A 17,196-nucleotide genomic window follows, 5' to 3' on the forward strand; every position below is an offset into this window, starting at 1 on the left:
CCTGGAGCTGCGCGAACACCCGAGTCGCCACAAGTGTTTAGATAATAAAAACATGCACAGAGCCATGTATTTAAATTAGCAGAAAGCTTCTCCTCTTCCTCCACTCCTGGGGAGCGGCCGCTTCTCCAGCAGAAATGGGAAAGGTTTGTGTCTGTGCAAGGAATTGTGGCTCAGTGGATTGGAAAAGGCAGTTTGCTCAGTGCTAGGACACGAGACAAGGACTTGCAGATAATTTATGGTGGATGACAGTAAGTTATTATTGGTATTCAGCAATAATGACAATTTTCCTTTTTCACAAAGCTGTTTATACAAGCAAACAAGAAGTCATATTAGCTAAAATAGTTAATACAAAATAAGGAAGATATGGTTGGTCACTTAGCAGAATATCTTGTGCACATGTCAGCAACCTGTGTAGCAGCTACACATGAAGGCTACAGAGGCAGTTCTCCAAGGAAGATAAAACTTGATCAGCAAACAATAACTCTGGATACTTGAAGGAGAGGTGTAAAGGTATGAGTTGCCTGCATGTCAAAGGGGTGGTGGAAAATGAAGAGACTTGCTGTGGCCTACCCTTAGGAGGGTGAAGTTTTGCCTGTGGTTACCCAAGGAAAATACTGGTTTCTTTGATACAATGCAGGAGATGGGGAAGGGAAAGAGTATTGTCAGACTCTCGCCTATTTTACAGACATTGGCATTTTCTTTCTGTATAATTTGTGCTGAATTTGGGCACAGACCAAACCCCTCTCTCTGCAGCGTTTCCCCGGTGCTTTGATTCCGCATTCAAATGTTCATGAGGCAGGTTCACTTCGAGGTTCGTCCCTTTGTTCTTGGAGGTTTGCCTGGCTGCCGCCTTTTACTGTCTCCTCTGCCTCTAAGAAAAACTGATGTTATCTCCTGAAGTGAAAACTCCAGGTTCTATTTGTAACTGAGGATTTCCTGTGTGCCTTTCCCCAGCTCGAAGTGACGGCAAGAGGCAGCGGCGCACGGGCTGCGCGTCTTCAGAGAGCTTTGAGAGCAGCCCCTACACCGGAGCTGAAGAAATCCCCAGCCACCCGTGCCTTTGATCTCAGATAAAGGTCAACCTGTCTGGTAGAAAGTGTGATGAGAAACGGTATCACATCAGCCTTCGCTTTCTCTTCCTTACCCTGAAGTGATTCACTGTACGTGTCAGGGTACGCCTTCGGCTCTTGGGAGGAGCTTTAGCTTTATTCATCTCATGCACCAGCTAAAGCCAGGGCCGGTAAGGTTTCATGAGAGCTGCTGAGAAACTGCCCATGGCACTTGTTATTACAGCAGTGTTCCATAGCTATTGTTGGATTTTGTTGGTTTGTTGGAGACTTTTTGAATTATAGAGTGATTTAGATTGGAAAAAAACCTTTAAGGTCGAGTCCAGCCATCAACCCAGCATTGCCAAGTCACCTTTAGACCAGTCCCTAAGTGCCACATCTACACACACATCTTTTAAATCCCCCCAGGGCTGGTGACTCAGCCAGCTCCCTGGGCAGCCTGTTCCAGTGCCTTCAGTGAAGAAATTTTTCCTGGTACCCAATCTGAATCTCCACTGGTGGAACTTGAGGCCATTTCCTCTTGCCTTGTAGTATATATAGGCCTAGTGGTGTGTTAAAAAGTTAGTTATGCTGGTCTTGTCCCAACAAGCGCTGGGAGTTTCTGAGACTGTTCAAGCACTGACAGCTACAAAGTTCCACCTGACACAAACTCAAAGTTGCTGACACACAAAGCTTTGGGGAGCTGCAGGTTCCAGTTGGTTCTCCTAACACCACCTCTGCAAGATCATCGCTGGTGGAGGAAGTACCTGACTTACAAATGCTACAGGTAGGACTGGCACAACGATTTGGTTCATAATTTCATTATAAATGCTGATGGGAGGGGGGGTTTGGTTGCCTTTGAATTCCTCTGTAACCTTGGATAGGTTATTGCAGCTGTGATGATTGGTTATGAAGTGACAAGTAACTTGCAAAAAGGGAAAAACTTTCTCTGCTGAGTCTCCTCAAAGCCCTGTTGGCTTTGTGGCTGGGCCTGAGTGTGTGTCCTCCTTCTGGACTGGGATCTGTGTCTTAGCCAGGGCTAAGAGATGCTGCTTAGGGAGAGACAGAATAATATTCCCAGGTGGGATGCACTGTGGAAATAGCTGTTACTGACAGTGGGAGGATCACAGTTTATCCAGTGCATCTTTACAAAGGTCAGTTAAGCCACCCAGAGATAAAAGTTACTTTTAGGTGTGGATTAGAAAGAAAACCAAACAAAAAAGCTGAGGATGGATTGTGCTTTCATTCTGTCCAACACACCTTTTGGTACTCAGGCTGCCATGAGGGAGAAGTAGCATCTGCAGAAGGTGGGGATGGATTATCTCCAGTAATCTCAGATCCTCCAAGTGAAAGTGGAAACAGGGATTGGGTCACTACTCTTGGCCATCACTCAGTCTCTTGAACCCCATTCTGGCATGTTTTTCTGAAGGATTTACATCAGGCATTGAGGACTGGTCTCTACTGACTCGATGTCAGCTGGGCCACCTCTAGAGGATGGTTTGGAGATAGAAAATAACTTGGTTGCATCAGATTCCTGCCTGTGCATCAATCTTCAAATTAAGGCTGTGCCGGGATGTAGCCATAAATGCCAGTTCATTCTCCAGAATGTAGCTCTCATTTTTCTAATCAGAACTTCTCACTGCTATAATTTCCAGGGATAATCCAGTGAGATGGACTTTTGTGAGGTGCAGGAATGTTTGCTTGAGCCTGTGGAGAGCCTTTGGATATTGCTGGAGGGTTTTCCCTTCTTTCAGTGAAGTATTAATTCAGGTGCCAGGTGACAGTGAACACCTGCCAGTACTCTTGGTTATTTGACTGACCCGTTTAAGCCCAGTATTATGTTTCTAAAATCAAGCTCTTACACTTGGCATAGTTTTGTTTTTTTAAGGTGATGCTGGCTTTAGAGATGTGAAAAGAGAGGTGTTGAGGTGTTTTTATGGTAATATCCTAGGAAAAATGCATATGGACTTCTGTGAGAAGAGAGCCCTGCTACCTCCAAAGGCTCCAAGATTAACTTGCACCACCACTAAGACTGCTCCGTAGGAGTAATTGTTTTTTGGGTTTTTTTTTTTAATTTTCTTAGCCATTTTGGTTCTTCAGTTGGATTTTTTGTTTGTTTGAACTCTTTATAGGTTCCAAAGTTTTCAGATGGATTTCACTGAAAATGGTCTTGTACTTTGTGTTCAAGGTGTGCACGAGGTGTGCCTGCTTTTGGTGAACAACCACATTTTCTAAACCCCACAGCAGTATTAATGCTGATTTGGAATGCTTTTATTCCACACCAAGGATTTCCATGCCATTGTTTGTCCTTTGAGCCTCTGTCACTGGAGAATGGTATTAATGGTCGGTATCAGCAATCTGTTCTTTACAAACTCAGAAGTATCACAAGTCATACTACCACTAGTACTAGATTCTAGTATTCAGTGTAGAACCTCTAAGGTGCACACATTTGATTTCATAGAGAAACAGGTGGTTCAGGTAAAGGTTGTGCATAATGATGAAAATTTCAAAAATGCAGTTTAGGTGATTTCTTTCTGAGCTTAGTGAAGTTTAATGAAAAACAATGGTGCTACATCCATGAGGGTGAGCTGGGTGCACAGACTGTCACCAAGTACCACCTCTGTGGTACAATCCTGTTTGGAGGGATTGTTTGCTTTTGGATGAATGTTCCTGCTAAACAGCTCCACATATCCTTAGCACATACTTTTTTTCTTTGGGGTAAAAGGTAGGAGAATGTTGTTTTGGTTTGTTTTGTGAAAGATTGTTAGTATGATAGATAGATAGTATGCTTCAGATAAACTTAAGGCTGAGTGGTGTTTAGCCAAGTCTCAACTATTCCAATACTTTACATGTTGTTATGAAATAATTCTCAGAATTTGGATGTGTTTTACATCACTTTCCCATGTTCTTTTGGTGGCCTTTTAAAATATTCCACTCACAGAAAAACCAAACCAACCCCCCAAAAATCTTACATCAAAGATAATATCTGGCCATAAAACTACAGGCTTGGAAAGCATCCCTGCATCTCTGGCACCATGGCAGAGATGCAGTGGAGAGCTTTGGATGGGACCTTGCCGAGGCAGGGCTGGAAAGGTAGGAGAGAGTCAGCCGGGTCAATAACCCTTATCATCTCTGGTGCTGCACTGCCAGCCGTAAAACAGTGGGAAGAAGCTTCCTATCTTCCTATCTCATGGCAGGATGACAAGAGGGAATGCTTCTCTCGGGTCCTCAGCTGCTTCTGCAATAAATTGAAAGAAGCAGAAGATACCTCGTGAATATAAACGAAGGGCTGTTCCACCTGGCTTGAAGGGCGCTGACGGTAAAACACAGACGAGAATCTCTCTGTAACGCTGTCGGAGGAGCGTGGCAGAACTTCAGCCCTGCAGCAGAGCCCAGTGCCCGGCGGTCGGGGGCAGCGTGTGGGACCGGCCAGCTCCGAGCTCCGCCGGGCCGAGCCCCCGGGGCGCTCCCTCTGCCGGCGGGGCCGCGGGGCCGGGAGGAGCCGCAGCTCCGGGACAGCGCGGGGCCGGGGCCGGAGAGGGGCAGGTCCTGCCTCCCTCCTTCCTTCCTTCCCTCCCTCCTTCCTTCCTTCCCTGGCGGCCCGCGGGAGCGGCGGTGCCCGCGCGGGAGCGGCTCCCGGCGGGAGGGCGGGGAATCCACGCCGGGATTTCGGAGGCACACTGACATCAGGGGGGCGCGGCCGGCGGCGGGCGGGGGCTGCGCGCTGAAAGGCGGCGAGGCGCGGCCCGAGTCACTCCGGAACGGCGGCGGGGCAGCGCGGAGCGGCTGCCGGCACTGCCCGGGCTGGATCCGCGCCGCCAATGTGCCGCGGGAGGCGGGCGCTCACCCCGGCCCTAGGTAAGCCCGGGCGGCGCTCGCCGCTCCGCACACCCCCCTCCCGCCGGGTCAGGTGCGGGCGGGCGGCCGGGGCTCCCCGCGCCGCGCTGGGGGCGGCCGCGCTGCGAGGCGTGCGGGAGGTGCGGGCGAGCCGCGCTCGCTGCTCCGCGGGGCAGCGGGCGGGAGAGCCGGGGCTCGGCTCCCCGGGCCGGCAGCGCTGAGCTGGGCGCGATTCGCTGCTCACGGAGAAGCTCCGGGCCGGTACTCGCCCGTCCCCGCCCGACGCGGGGTCTCCGGCGCGTCGGAGCTTTGCGCGACCCTGTCGAGCCTGCGGAGACCTCGGTGCCAGACTGCGGCGTGCGGAGCCGCCTCTCCCCGCCGCGTCCTGCCCCTGCCCCGAGCCTGTCACTCGGCCCCCGGCAGCGACAGCCAGCACATGGCTGTGTGCAGGGAGCTCGCAGGGCCATTGCATTGCGCTGCCTCTGGCTTCGTTCGCAGTTCGCTGAGCTCTGCCTGGAGAGCCAGAGCCGCTTCGTGACCGCTTTAGGAAGAAAATAAAATACCGAAGCGAAAAAGCAATCCAAAAAAAAAGCCAACCAAATCTTTCGCACCAGAGGTGTTGGTTGCACTTTGCCAGACGGGACTTGCGGCAAGGACCATGCGGTGAAGCCGAGCGCCGGAGCGGGACCGCAGCCCTGCACTCTGCTATCGCAAAGGGAAATAAACAGCCGGAGCAGGAGCCGCGCACCCGCCGCCTCTTCCCCGAGACCTGCATCGCAACAGCCCCGCTGCCTGCCGCAGCCTGCAGCCGCCTGAGGCTCGATCCAGACGCTCCGCTTTGCAGGAAGGGCTGGATTTGCTCCCCGTTGCCTCCGGACCGAGAGAGCTGCGGCCGAATGAGAGAGCCCCTTCCCCGGGCGGCCCGGGCCGCTGCATGCTGACCCCCGGGAGAGAGGAGCTGCGGTGGGCAGCAGAGCGGGGCTTTTCTCCGCTGGCCCAGTAGGACGTGGAGATCGGCGAGCGAGGGCTGTGCGGGGACGAGGAGCGCAGCCCGCCGGCCTTCCCCGCCCCGGGGGCCGGCAGAGCGAGGAGCCGGGGCCCCGCCGTCCCCCGCCCGCTGGATTTGCCGTTCCCGGTGGCTCCCTGCACATCAGTAAGTTGGGACCCGCCGTGCGCTCACACCGGGGCCGGCGCTGCCGCAGCGAGCAGGTGCCGCGGGGCGCTGCGGCGCCCGCCCGGCGAGGGGCGGCCCCGACCACCCTCCCACCGGCCCCCTCCCGGAACGGAGGCACCGGGCTGCTGCGGGAAGGCTTGCTGGGAACAGGGGCCGGCTGCGAACGAGCAGAACGTCAGAAACACCCCCCGAACGCTCCTCGCAGGTGGGGGCCGGAGGGGCTGAGGCGGAGGGTGCCGAGCCGCACCGCGGGGAACCCCCGGCGCTGAGCGGCCGCTCGGCTGCCGCTTTAAGCGCCAGGTAATCCGCCTTCCCGAGGCTGCGCCGGGCTAAGATCTGCCTTCCCCTGTGGAAGAGAGAGAGAGAGAGAAGGAGGGGGGGGGAAAAAAAAAAGCAGCCTATGTTTTCATTCATAACTTTTTTTTCTTCTCCTTTTCCCCTCCTCTTCCTTCCTCCCCGTCAGCGCCGTGATCCGCTCCGCTCCGCTCGGGGCGCAGAGGGCGCCGCGCCGCCGCCGCCCGCCCGGGGCTGCGGGGAGCGGGCGGGACGGGGGGGGCTGGCGGCGTGTCCGAGCGAGTGTGGAGAAGGGGAGGGAAGCGGGATTCCACCCCCGAGGTGCGGGGAGGGAGCGCAGCCCCGGGTGCAGAACCGTGAGGTTCTCTCTCTCGCCGCCTGCGCCGTGCGTTATTTTATTATTTTGTTTTACTCATTTTTATTTTACTGTCCGTGGTGGGGGAAGCAGTTTACGAGCGATCTGCTCGGGGGTGAAGGTGGCTGGTTCAGCTCTCGCCCCGGTCTGCAGCTGGGCTTGTCAGTCTGCGCCGCGTTGATGTTGCGCTTTCCCCCCAGAGATGGCACTGGATGTCTTTCGCATTTTCTTGGGATATTGTTTTTCATCCCCTAGGGAGCCCAGCTCCTGGCTGGTACAGCTGTAAATCTTTCCCTTTTCGCATTCATTCACCCTTGGTCTGTTGTGGATTTGTATTCAGTGCTCGTGAAGAAGGCGGCTTGTTGTGTAGGAGCAAATTCTCTGCTGGAGGGTGGTGAGGCACTGGCACAGGAAAACGTGAACGCCCCATCCCTGGAAGTGTCCAAGGCCAGGTCGGATGGAGCTCTGAACCACCTGGTCTAGTGAAAGGTGTCCCTGCCCATGGCCAGGGGCTTTGGGACTGCACAAGTCTCTTAAGTCCCTTCCAACCGAGCCATGATTCTGTTCTGTGAATTAGAAATGAAAGTGTTTGGTTTTCTGTTTAATCTGGTGACCACAAAGCCCACACAGGTGATGTTAGATGTAAAATGAAATATTTGGTTACTGGATGAGGACAAAGACTTTGTGTCACGGCAGAAGCTGTCACTTTCTGCTCATGGTGACTGCTTGCCAGAGGAAACCTTTCCTCTTCTTGTTCTTTCTGTGCTTCCACACCACTGCACCTTTTTCTCTCTGGAGTGGAGAACAGCTCCGTGCTGGCTGTGCTCTGGGTAGGCAAGACACTTTCTTAGCATTATTGGATGAGTTTTTGAAACGCTTGATAGCGCTTACCTTTCCCTGCTCTCAGGTAAACAGGGCATCCTGGGGGGGAGTGAAAAGGTACTTTTTCTTTGGCTTGACAGTAAAGCAAAGCAGATTGTTGTCCTGTTTCCCTGCATAAATGAGGCACTTGGCTACATTTTCGTGTAGGTGCAGAACTGTCACTGCAGTTTTCTCAGTCAGTGTTGCAATCTTCATGTCTCTAGCTAGGCGGGATGGAAATGTTTAACATCCCTACTCTTCCCTTACTATTTATAAAAGATAGATGAGCAGATATTCTGTTTATTTGAGAAGCTCTTTTTTTTTTGAGAAGCTCTTATTCTCATGAATCCTCAGGTGCTTTTTGTTTGACACCTAGTTCATCTAAGCCTTTTCTACCCTATTTTTCTTTCACACTCCAGCCTGTGGTCAGGAAATATTTGAAAGCAGGTTGTTTGCACCCTTGCTTTAATTTTGTAAAGGAGCATATTAGATGTGTAGGCTGAGTTGCTTTCTCACAGAAAATGTCTTGGCCACTTGACAGCACTTAGTTCAGGACTCTGTAATGCACATACGTCACTTTAAGAGGGAGACTTTCCAAATGCACTAGGAAGCAAATCTGTGGAGCTTTCTGATGCTGCAGATTCAGGCAGCAGAGTGAGAACTCTGCTGGTTCCTCACTCTGCCATACGGAACATGAACGTGGTGGTGTTCTTGGCTCTTTCCAGCTCAGTGTCGGGGGCATTCGGAACTTGCTAGAGACAGATGTTGAGTTCAGTAGCATGGGAGAGGCACTTCCCATGTCTTGCCAAGTCAGTATACAAGTTAATACTGGATTTTTAAACTTTGTAAAAATTTTTTTTTTAAAATGGCATGGGGTCTCCTTTACATTCCTCATCTATGATGCCATACCCAGACTCTCCCCCATTACTGGACTTTGGCCAGATCCTCAGCACTGCCGTAATCCCCTGCCGAAAGTGATCAGTACCAGGTGGCTGGGGCAGTTTGGGCTTTGCCAGATCATTTCTGTTTTCAGAAAGTATCCCGCGCTCCATCCCTCCGCCGCCCTTCATCTCCTGTGTGTGTGTGTATGTACGCACACGGTGTTTATTTACGCCTTCTGTCTCCTTCCTCATTTCAGGATTTCAGATGCATGCCAGGTTCCCGCTGAATGCCAGCAGCAGAGATCCCTACAGATGGAGCCCCAAAGTCAGCATGGCAGCGGCGGCTCCCTGGTGGTGATTCAGCAGCCCTCCCTGGACAGCCGGCAGCGCTTGGACTATGACAGGGACAGCCAGCCCACCACCATCTTGTCACTGGACCAGATCAAGGCCATCAGGGGCAGCAACGAATACACCGAGGGGCCGTCGGTGGTGAAAAAGTCGGGTCCGCGGCCGGCGCCGCGGCAGGAGAAGCATGAGAGGACTCACGAGATTATACCGATTAATGTGAATAACAACTACGAGCACAGGCCCGGCCACGCGGGGCACGTGGCGCATCAGCATAACGCCAGGGCTCCCGTCCTGAGCCGATCCACCAGCACGGGCAGCGCGGCCAGCTCCGGCAGCAACAGCAGCGCCTCCTCGGAGCAAGGGCTGCTGGGGCGCTCGCCGCCCTCCCGGCCGGGCTCCGGCCACAGATCCGACCGGACAATCCGGGCACAGCCCAAGCAGTCGGCGCTGATCGTGGACGATCTGAAGGGGCCTTTGAAAGAGGACTTGACGCAGCACAAGTTCATCTGCGAGCAGTGCGGGAAGTGCAAGTGCGGGGAGTGCACGGCGCCGCGGGCCCTGCCCTCCTGCCTGGCCTGCAACCGGCAGTGCCTGTGCTCGGCCGAGAGCATGGTGGAGTACGGCACCTGCATGTGCCTGGTCAAAGGGATCTTCTACCACTGTTCCAACGACGATGAAGGGGACTCGTACGCGGATAATCCCTGCTCCTGCTCCCAGTCACACTGCTGTTCTAGGTACCTGTGCATGGGAGCCATGTCCTTGTTCCTGCCTTGCTTGCTCTGCTACCCTCCGGCCAAAGGATGCCTAAAACTCTGCCGGGGGTGCTACGACCGCGTCAATCGTCCGGGGTGCCGGTGCAAGAACTCCAACACGGTCTATTGTAAACTGGAGAGCTGCCCCTCCCGGGGTCAGGGCAAGCCCTCATGATTTTGGGAGGGAGGTTTACTTCCTCCAACTTCAGTTTTTCAGGTTGTAGCTGATGGGTTTTTTTTTTTCCCCTCCCCCCATCTTTTCTTCTTCCCCCCTTCCACTCCCAATCTGGGAGGACTGTTCCTTTCCTCTCCTTTCTGTCTGCCCAACTTCAGACACATGAGTTCGTCCCCTTGCATCTTTGCTCTCCTCCTCCTACTGACTTGGCTGAGTGTGGAGCGTTTCACGCAGTCGCTGCTGCTCTTTGGTAAGTGTGGACCTGGGATCTGCACCTGCCGCTTGTTCGGGCAGGGTCTTTGAGTTTGCAACTGAACCACTCCTGAAAGAGACAGTGAGGGCTCACTGGGCTCTTGAAGCTTCTTGCTCTGTGAATATCTTCCCAAAGATGTCTTTTTTGTTTATTGTTTTTGGGTTTTTTTTTGTTCTCAGCAAGTTATGGTTTTTTTTCTCCTTAACCTCCCGGGTGCCAAGGAAGAGTAACTTCCCTGAGTGAGCTGGATTGTGAAATAACTTTTTGTGTGTGTTCTTTCTGGAGAGGGATGTAAAATAAAGGCTTCACCAAATGAAAGGCCTGACTCTTCTATAAGCAGCCTGCTTCTTTTTGCATCTTTTTTTTTTCCACCCCCCTCTCTTTTTGTCTTAACTTTTGGAGCATTCTCAGGTCTGAGAATTGCCCTGCCCTTTTTTTCTTCATTTTTTCTATTTTACATTTTCAATGTAACTTCGGTTTTTGCTACACTGTGCAGATCTTCACATTGGAGACATTGTGGCTGCAACATACTCATATGTTTCTTTTGCTGTCCAGTCTTTGAAGGATATTGCTCACTCCACCCTCCTAATCCCGTTTTTATAGTCTGTCAGTATCAGTTGATATTAAAGTTGGTGGTGTTCATATATCCAAACAGCCTTCAGGTGTCATTGAGTCACCTAAACGTTCTTGAATCCTTCAAGTCTCTTGTGATCCTTTGGCTTAGTGAGTTTAGCTCTGCTCTGTACTTTATAATTTTATTCTGTCCCTGTTTTATTGCCTTAGCCACAAATTGTGGTCCTTTTTTGTATATTTTATGTATAAAACACAAAGTTGAATCCCAACTATTTTTAAGACAAAAGTCTGTTAAAACTTTTTTTATTGTAAAGAATATTTATTATGTGAATCTCTATTATTTTATGATATTTATTGCAAAAGACTTCGAAAATGTACTCATGTCTGAATATAACAAAATATCAATACTTAACGAAATAAGGATGACACGAAGAAAGTACATATGTTAACTATAATGCAGAAAATATATTAATTAATGAAAACGCCTCTGGAGTTCTTTTGTTACAATGACAGGTTGGGAGCTACGTGTGTGTATTGCTGGGCTGTTCCTCCTTTAGGTCTGTCAGGTGGCAAACAACCTCCTGTTGGTACTTCAAAGCCACTAGTCTGTGCTCTAGTTTAGTTTACCTAATCTTAAGTTTAAGCCAACTATATATCAAATAAGGGATATTTAATACAATTGAATCTGTGTTGTGCTTAACAGTGCCAAGAAATGGAGGCTCTATTTATTTACCAAAGAATTTGGAAATACAGTTGTGGAGGAGGAAACCACAACTTCCAAGTTGTTTCTTTGTTTTGTTTTGTTTTGTTTATTTTTTTGTTTTTCCTTAAGGAATACCACATTAACATGCAAAGCCATTTAAAATTTTCCTATATGGAACTTCCTGTCTGGTTAAATTGTGCAGCAGCTGAAGAAATGAATCTTCCCAGCTGGATTTTAAATAAAAAACCTGGAGGCAGGATGAAAAACAGTGATTGTGTTGCTGTAGTTTGGTAGCTTTGAAATCTGGGAATGTGTGTGCGAGCTTGGGCCCACGTCTGTGACTTATTCGGTTGTTTTCCCATACGTTTTCCAATGTCAACTGAATCTTCTGTCTTTAAATTAAAGGCTCTTAAGGGTGACCTAAGTGTCACAGCTACTTGTGGCCATTTAACACACATTCCACAGAAAAAGCTTTTCATTAAGAGTGAATGGGGAGACCTCATTCTTTTCCTCATGTGGGTCAAGGTTACATCACAATTCTCCTGAACTTTAAAAGTTTTAAATGGATGCAGTTTCACATGGTGTTCAGAGTAAGTGGTTCTAGAGAAGCTCCACTTCAGAACAGAGCGATGACTTGACAAATGTGTCATATCTTGCTCTTTTTTTAAGTCCTGCCGCTTTGAGTTGCCATATTCAAGCTGCTCTGACTCCCAGCATGGTGATGATTTGTAGTTAATTCCATGCCAGCTGACGCAGTGTCACCGAACGGAGCTGACTGAAAAGCTGCTCTTTTATTAAGCAGCACAGATGACCGCTGAGAGGCACAAAGTAAAATCATCATCTGAGTGCGTCTAGGAACGCTTTGCAGGATGTGGCTGGTGCTGCTCCTCTGTGTGACACAAGTGAGGGGCTGGGGGGCTTGTGGGGCAGCCCTGGATGCACACGGATTCTGCTGTCCGAGATTTCCCGAGAGGAAGCAAAGCCAGGAGAGGAATGTTCCCGAGGAGCAGGGACTTGCACTCCTTCGCTATCACCGCGCGTCTCGAAGAGCGACAGCTGCAAGTGGCCCCGCGGACACAATGGAGGCCTTGTCCGGCGCTGGCCAGAGATGTCCACTGGTAACTGTGCGCTGACACCCGGGAACACGGAGCCAACTGCCTCCTCACAGCTGGATCACAGCCAGCTCCCTGCTCGGGGCCTTTGCTCCAGGGGTGCTGCTTGTGCCTCCTCAAGGAAAACGTTGCCCTCTGTACAGCTGTCTCTTTTTTTATTCCAGCCAGGTGACTTATCCGGGGACTTGGGTTGGTTCCTAGCAGAAGAGGAGAAATCCCAAAGGACCCATGTGTTCTCCATCCTTTAGTGATTGTCCTCCATCAGGAGCTGTGTCGTGGCACTGTTTCAGATCTCTTTTTTTAAACAAAAGCTACGCTCTAGTTAATCATACTAGTGCTCCCTTTACTAACCAGATTTTGGGAATAACCTGAGGTTGCAGCTCCTCTGGAGAAAAAATTGATTTGGACCTACACAGCAAAGAGAAGAAAACAGTTCCTTGCAGGTCTTACATGGTTTTCTAATTGCCAGGTAGAGCAGATAGTGTTAGAAAAATGAGAACTTTTTTCTCTTGGGTTAGATGCTGTATACTTTGTATTTAACATCCAAATATATCTGAGCTCACTTCCGGGTACTCTGGAACGTCATTGCCACTATGCCATGGAAATGACTGGGGATTCATTCAGGCAGCTGGAATTTGTGGTGTAGAACCATGGAGGGTCACATGAGAGCACATGTCAGTCTTTCCAGCTGAAAGAGAAGGGAGCAAGCTGACAGCTGGGTGAAGTGAAGCTGTGAAGCCTCCACAGCCTGAAGAGACACAGGTTACTTTAAGTATGGCCCAAGTGGTCTGCCACTGTGTCTGTTCCACTTTCCATCCATCCAAGGATGGTGTGTTCTGTTGGAAGGGGGTTTGCTGAGGGGATTTCCAGCAATTAGGGCACTGAAGTGCACATTTCAGTCCTTCAGCCCCAAATTTATCAGGGGCTGTTTGAGGTTACACCTCCGTATCTGCAGAGTGACAGACTGTCAGAGCCGATTGCAACAGAAAAAGTGACTTTTTTCCCTGATATTTCTGAGATCTTCTTTTGAGAAGCCAAGAGAACTCTGTGTGAAATGATGGTGTAATTAGGCAGTAAGTTCAGCTGACCTACTGACCTAATTGCATGGGTGGGTGATGGATTTGGCTGAGGCTGCCATCTGGTTCCAACAGCAGAGGCCTCGGGTGTGTAAGGTCTGGGTTGAAGGAAAAAGAGAAGTCCAGAAAGTTGGAATTCTTGCTTTGCTTAGTGTCTTGAAACTCGTGATAAGAGATGAGTTTAGGAAACAGTAATTTAGCAATAAAACCAATGGGTAGATAAAGTTTCCATGTTCCATGCTGGAGGAATCCATGGCCAGGGTGAGAATTTGCCCTCAGAGTCAGGGTGTTTCTCCAAAAGGCTCCATTACACCACTGCTGGGGTGGGTGAGGGTGTTTTCCAAGGGGGGATAATGCCTAACAAATGAAAAGTACTTGCTCTTGTTTATGGTTCCATATCAAAAAGACAGGTAGGAGAGGATTAGCTCCTCTGTCTGTGATAAAGCAAATCTGTTAAAAGGGATTAAAGGGGCTAGGTGAAGTGTTTTAATGGACTTATATGAAGTAATAGATTTTTGTCCTGGAGGAAAAATCTTCTTCAGGACTCACTGATACTTCTGCATTTCTTGTTCTGCTAAAATTGCCTCCAAATTCTAAGGAATCCTGATTAATTGTTGGCTTTCTTCCAGCTGCAGCATTTGTGTCAGTCATATGGTGGTGCTTCAGAAAACCTGGAAATAAAATTCTGTTCTGCTTTCACACAGCTGGATTTACCAGCCTTCTTACACAGCACACGGGGCTGCACAGCTCTTGTTCTGATGACCCTGCATTTGGAGGGCAGTTTGCTTTTGGGGCAGCTCTTAATCATTTGTAGTTCTTCCCCGTGGCTGTGTTTCACCTTCCTCTGGCTGGTGGGAGGAGCCAAGGCTTCTCCCCTTGGCATTAAGGTACCCAGCCATGGGGAGCCCCTGGTGAGGAGCTTTCTGCTCACTGGAAGGACCTGCTCAAAAACCTCGTGATCTCCAGAGTGGCATTTACCCCTCAGTTTGTATTTGTGATAAACGGATGCAGTGCAGGTGGTTTTCCCAGGAGCTGCCATTCCCACTCCTCCTGCAGAAGGTGTCTTGAGATACTGCCTCATTTACTGACCAATAAATACAAATTGGGGAAAGTTTCCCTGCAAACCACACATGGCTTGGCTTTTCAGTTTAAGTATGTATAGATGAGACACTAGTCTTAATGAATAACTTTTGATTTTAGCATCAGAAAAGAACCAGAAATTCACCTGGATTTCTCAGTATTCCCGATGCATGCATGGGGCAGCATTATAAGAGACAGAGTGTGCTTCCAGGAGAAGTACATATTCCAAAATTAGCTTGAAATGTGGTAGCTCTTTACTTTGGAGCAGAGAAACATCCTTTTGGTCAGTCCTTGGAGAAAGGTGTGCCTGATAGCCGTGGCTCTGGCCTTGTAAGCACGGCCCTGTTTTGTGAAGCTTTGTCTACACCTTCGGTGCCCCGACCTGAAAACAAACATCCTGCAGAACACGATGTCAGGAGGCACAAACAGCCTGACAGAGGCTCTGCCCCCAGGGGCTGAACCCCATTGTGTTTGTGCAAGAAGGAGCACAATGGGACATCCTGCCTGACCCCGCAGGGTCGCTGCCGGAGTATGAGCGGGTTTATTCCATGGAATATTTCTTCTGAATGGAGCTGATGGATTTACACCAGTGAATGAGCTGGCCGGGTGACAGGAATGGCCAGTGCTCATAAATGTTAGGATGTCCTTAGTTTGTGGGATAAAGTGACTGTGAGAAGGAGCTGGAGCTCCCTAAATAGGCTGATATTACATAACTGATTAACCACTCCATGGCTGTTTCAAATGAAACCTCCTGTTCTCTGGCACACGCTTCAATTTCCAAACCACCTGGGAGTTCTTGCAGTGCCGTGAGGATTCCTCTTCCATACTCCAAGCAGGAGGAAGGGATGAATTTACATGACCTGGTGAAGGTTCTCTCCAAAGCTTTGTTTCTTGTGTGATGTCTGATGTGTTGTTTTTGGACCTGTGCACTTTATGAGTAGCACACTTGCAGATAAAAATTTATAAACTAATTGCCTGAAAGGAAGGGGACGTGCTGGAGCTTTTCTCTAACCTGGGTACTGGGAGATTGCACAGTACCTTCTTTTTATACCAAAGTCTTACCTAAATCCAGTCTCATTTACCTGACCCCTTCCTTTTAGGGAATAATTGTCCATTTTTCTACATGGCATGCAAATCTTTTCTGGATGAAACGTGCTACGACTACAGGAGCACCTGTGCTGTCACTGAGGCACTTTTTCATTTAATACATTTTTACACGTGCTGTATCTCATCCAGTTCAAGGTGAGGATAAACCCAGTTAGTCAGGGCAGGAAATACAGGATAGCTGGATGTCATGAATTTGTTTTGTTCCAAAATTCAACTCCAGTATGAGCTTTGCCAAACTTTGGCTGTACTTGGGCTTGAATTTACTGATCTACCAAGAATATGTGAGGAAACACTGTTAGAATTGAAAACGCACCTGTTCTGCTATGTTGAATAGCCAAGGGGTCTCTCTGGAGCAAGGGGTAGCAATGGAAGGTGCCATTCTGGAGTCTCCACAGAGATTTTTGTATGGGCTTTCAAACCTGGAGTTTTAGAGCCTGTGTTCTTGTATCCTCACTTTCCATCCCTTGCCCTGTACTGGAGCAGAAGCACTTGCCATGGTAGTTCCAGAGTTATCCATCACTGCTAACAGGTGCAGGTAAATCCCCTGGAAAAATTAACCTCCTCTGGTCTCCCTCCTGACAGTTCTAACACACTGGTGTTGGGACAACTTTACCTGTTCAGGTGGCAAAAATTGCAAAGTGTCTCAGAGCATTTTGCACTTGGACTTAAATTCTCTTAAATTAACTGTGCCTGACAAAACAGCTCCGAAGGAAACACTTCTCTTTGGCTGCTGGGAAAACTTGGGCTGGAGGGCTGGATCCACACTGTGAGGCACTGGCACAACCAGGAGCCTTTGACCAGCAGTGTTTAATTACTGAGTCATTCTGTGCAGAGGGATGGATGGATGGATGGATGGATGGATGGATGGATGGATGGATGGATGGATGGATGGATGGGAGGGAAAACCCCCATCCTTCTGGAAACTAGCACTTTCTGGAGAATATTTAAAACATGCCATAGATGGGGAGGGTGTGGTGGGTTAGAAGGATTGTTAATACTCTAGGGGGAAAATATATAATCCCAAGACAGGGACCAATTGGAAACGTTCTTGGTACAGCACACTGTACGGTATGATCCACCTGTAATGGACAGTTTCCACATTTATTAGTTTTTGGGGTTTTTTTTTTTCTATGGCAGCGGTGCTGATGTCTGGGTGTCAGCGTCTGGATATGTGGGAAACGAGGTAAGAGCCTAAATAATACATGTTACTTGCAGGGCTGGAAACTAGAGCCATATCCTATGGCCTTCTAATTAAAACTCTTTATTTCCACAGATTTATTCTGTGGGCCTTACTAAATAGATCAGCCTTGGGTTTCTAATGGTGACTACTTGAGGAGGAATGTCGCCTTTGTTCCCCTGAATGGTGGGGAGCAGATTACCGGGCTGCCAATTTCCTGCTGCCTTTCAGAGCTGCAATTTGAGCCCTATTTGCTCCTGGCTCTTGCACAATTGGAAACAATGGGTGGCTTCTTTCAGGTTTCACTTCAGAGCTCTTAGAAACTGGGGAAGTGGCAAAAGCCCTACTTTACAGGTAATTAACAATAGATAATGTTTGCTCTGCGTCCCCCC

At 49.5% G+C, this 17,196-nt stretch overlaps 1 protein-coding gene across 6 annotated transcripts; it reads left to right on the top strand.

The window, feature by feature from the left end:
- Positions 1–931: 931 nt before the first annotated feature.
- On the top strand, positions 932–14,139 carry SPRY1 (sprouty RTK signaling antagonist 1). 6 transcript variants are annotated; one of them, XM_033513403.1, is made up of 3 exons: positions 4,809–4,904; positions 5,382–6,036; positions 8,706–14,139. In XM_033513403.1, the coding sequence occupies exon 3, from the start codon at positions 8,761–8,763 to the stop codon at positions 9,721–9,723; it is 963 nt and encodes a 320-aa protein (XP_033369294.1). In that variant the 5' UTR covers positions 4,809–4,904; positions 5,382–6,036; positions 8,706–8,760; the 3' UTR covers positions 9,724–14,139. The 6 variants fall into 6 exon arrangements, with proteins under 6 accessions (XP_015480204.1, XP_033369294.1, XP_015480205.1 ...); XM_015624718.3 differs by lacking the exons at positions 4,809–4,904; positions 5,382–6,036 and adding an exon at positions 932–1,833; XM_015624719.3 differs by lacking the exon at positions 5,382–6,036.
- Positions 14,140–17,196: the final 3,057 nt, after the last annotated feature.

Source organism: Parus major, chromosome 4 (assembly GCF_001522545.3).
Source record: "Parus major isolate Abel chromosome 4, Parus_major1.1, whole genome shotgun sequence".
Classification (NCBI taxonomy): Eukaryota; Metazoa; Chordata; class Aves; order Passeriformes; family Paridae; genus Parus; species Parus major.

What these genes read in the sequence shown, in the direction of transcription:
- SPRY1 (XM_015624713.3), top strand. Translation starts at nt 8,330, where the DNA reads ATGTTGAGTTCAGTAGCATGGGAGAGGCACTTCCCATGTCTTGCCAA. An exon ending in CACTTCCCATGTCTTGCCAA is followed by an intron (nt 8,377 to 8,705) that starts GTCAGTATACAA and finishes TCCTCATTTCAG; the next exon opens with GATTTCAGATGCATGCCAGG.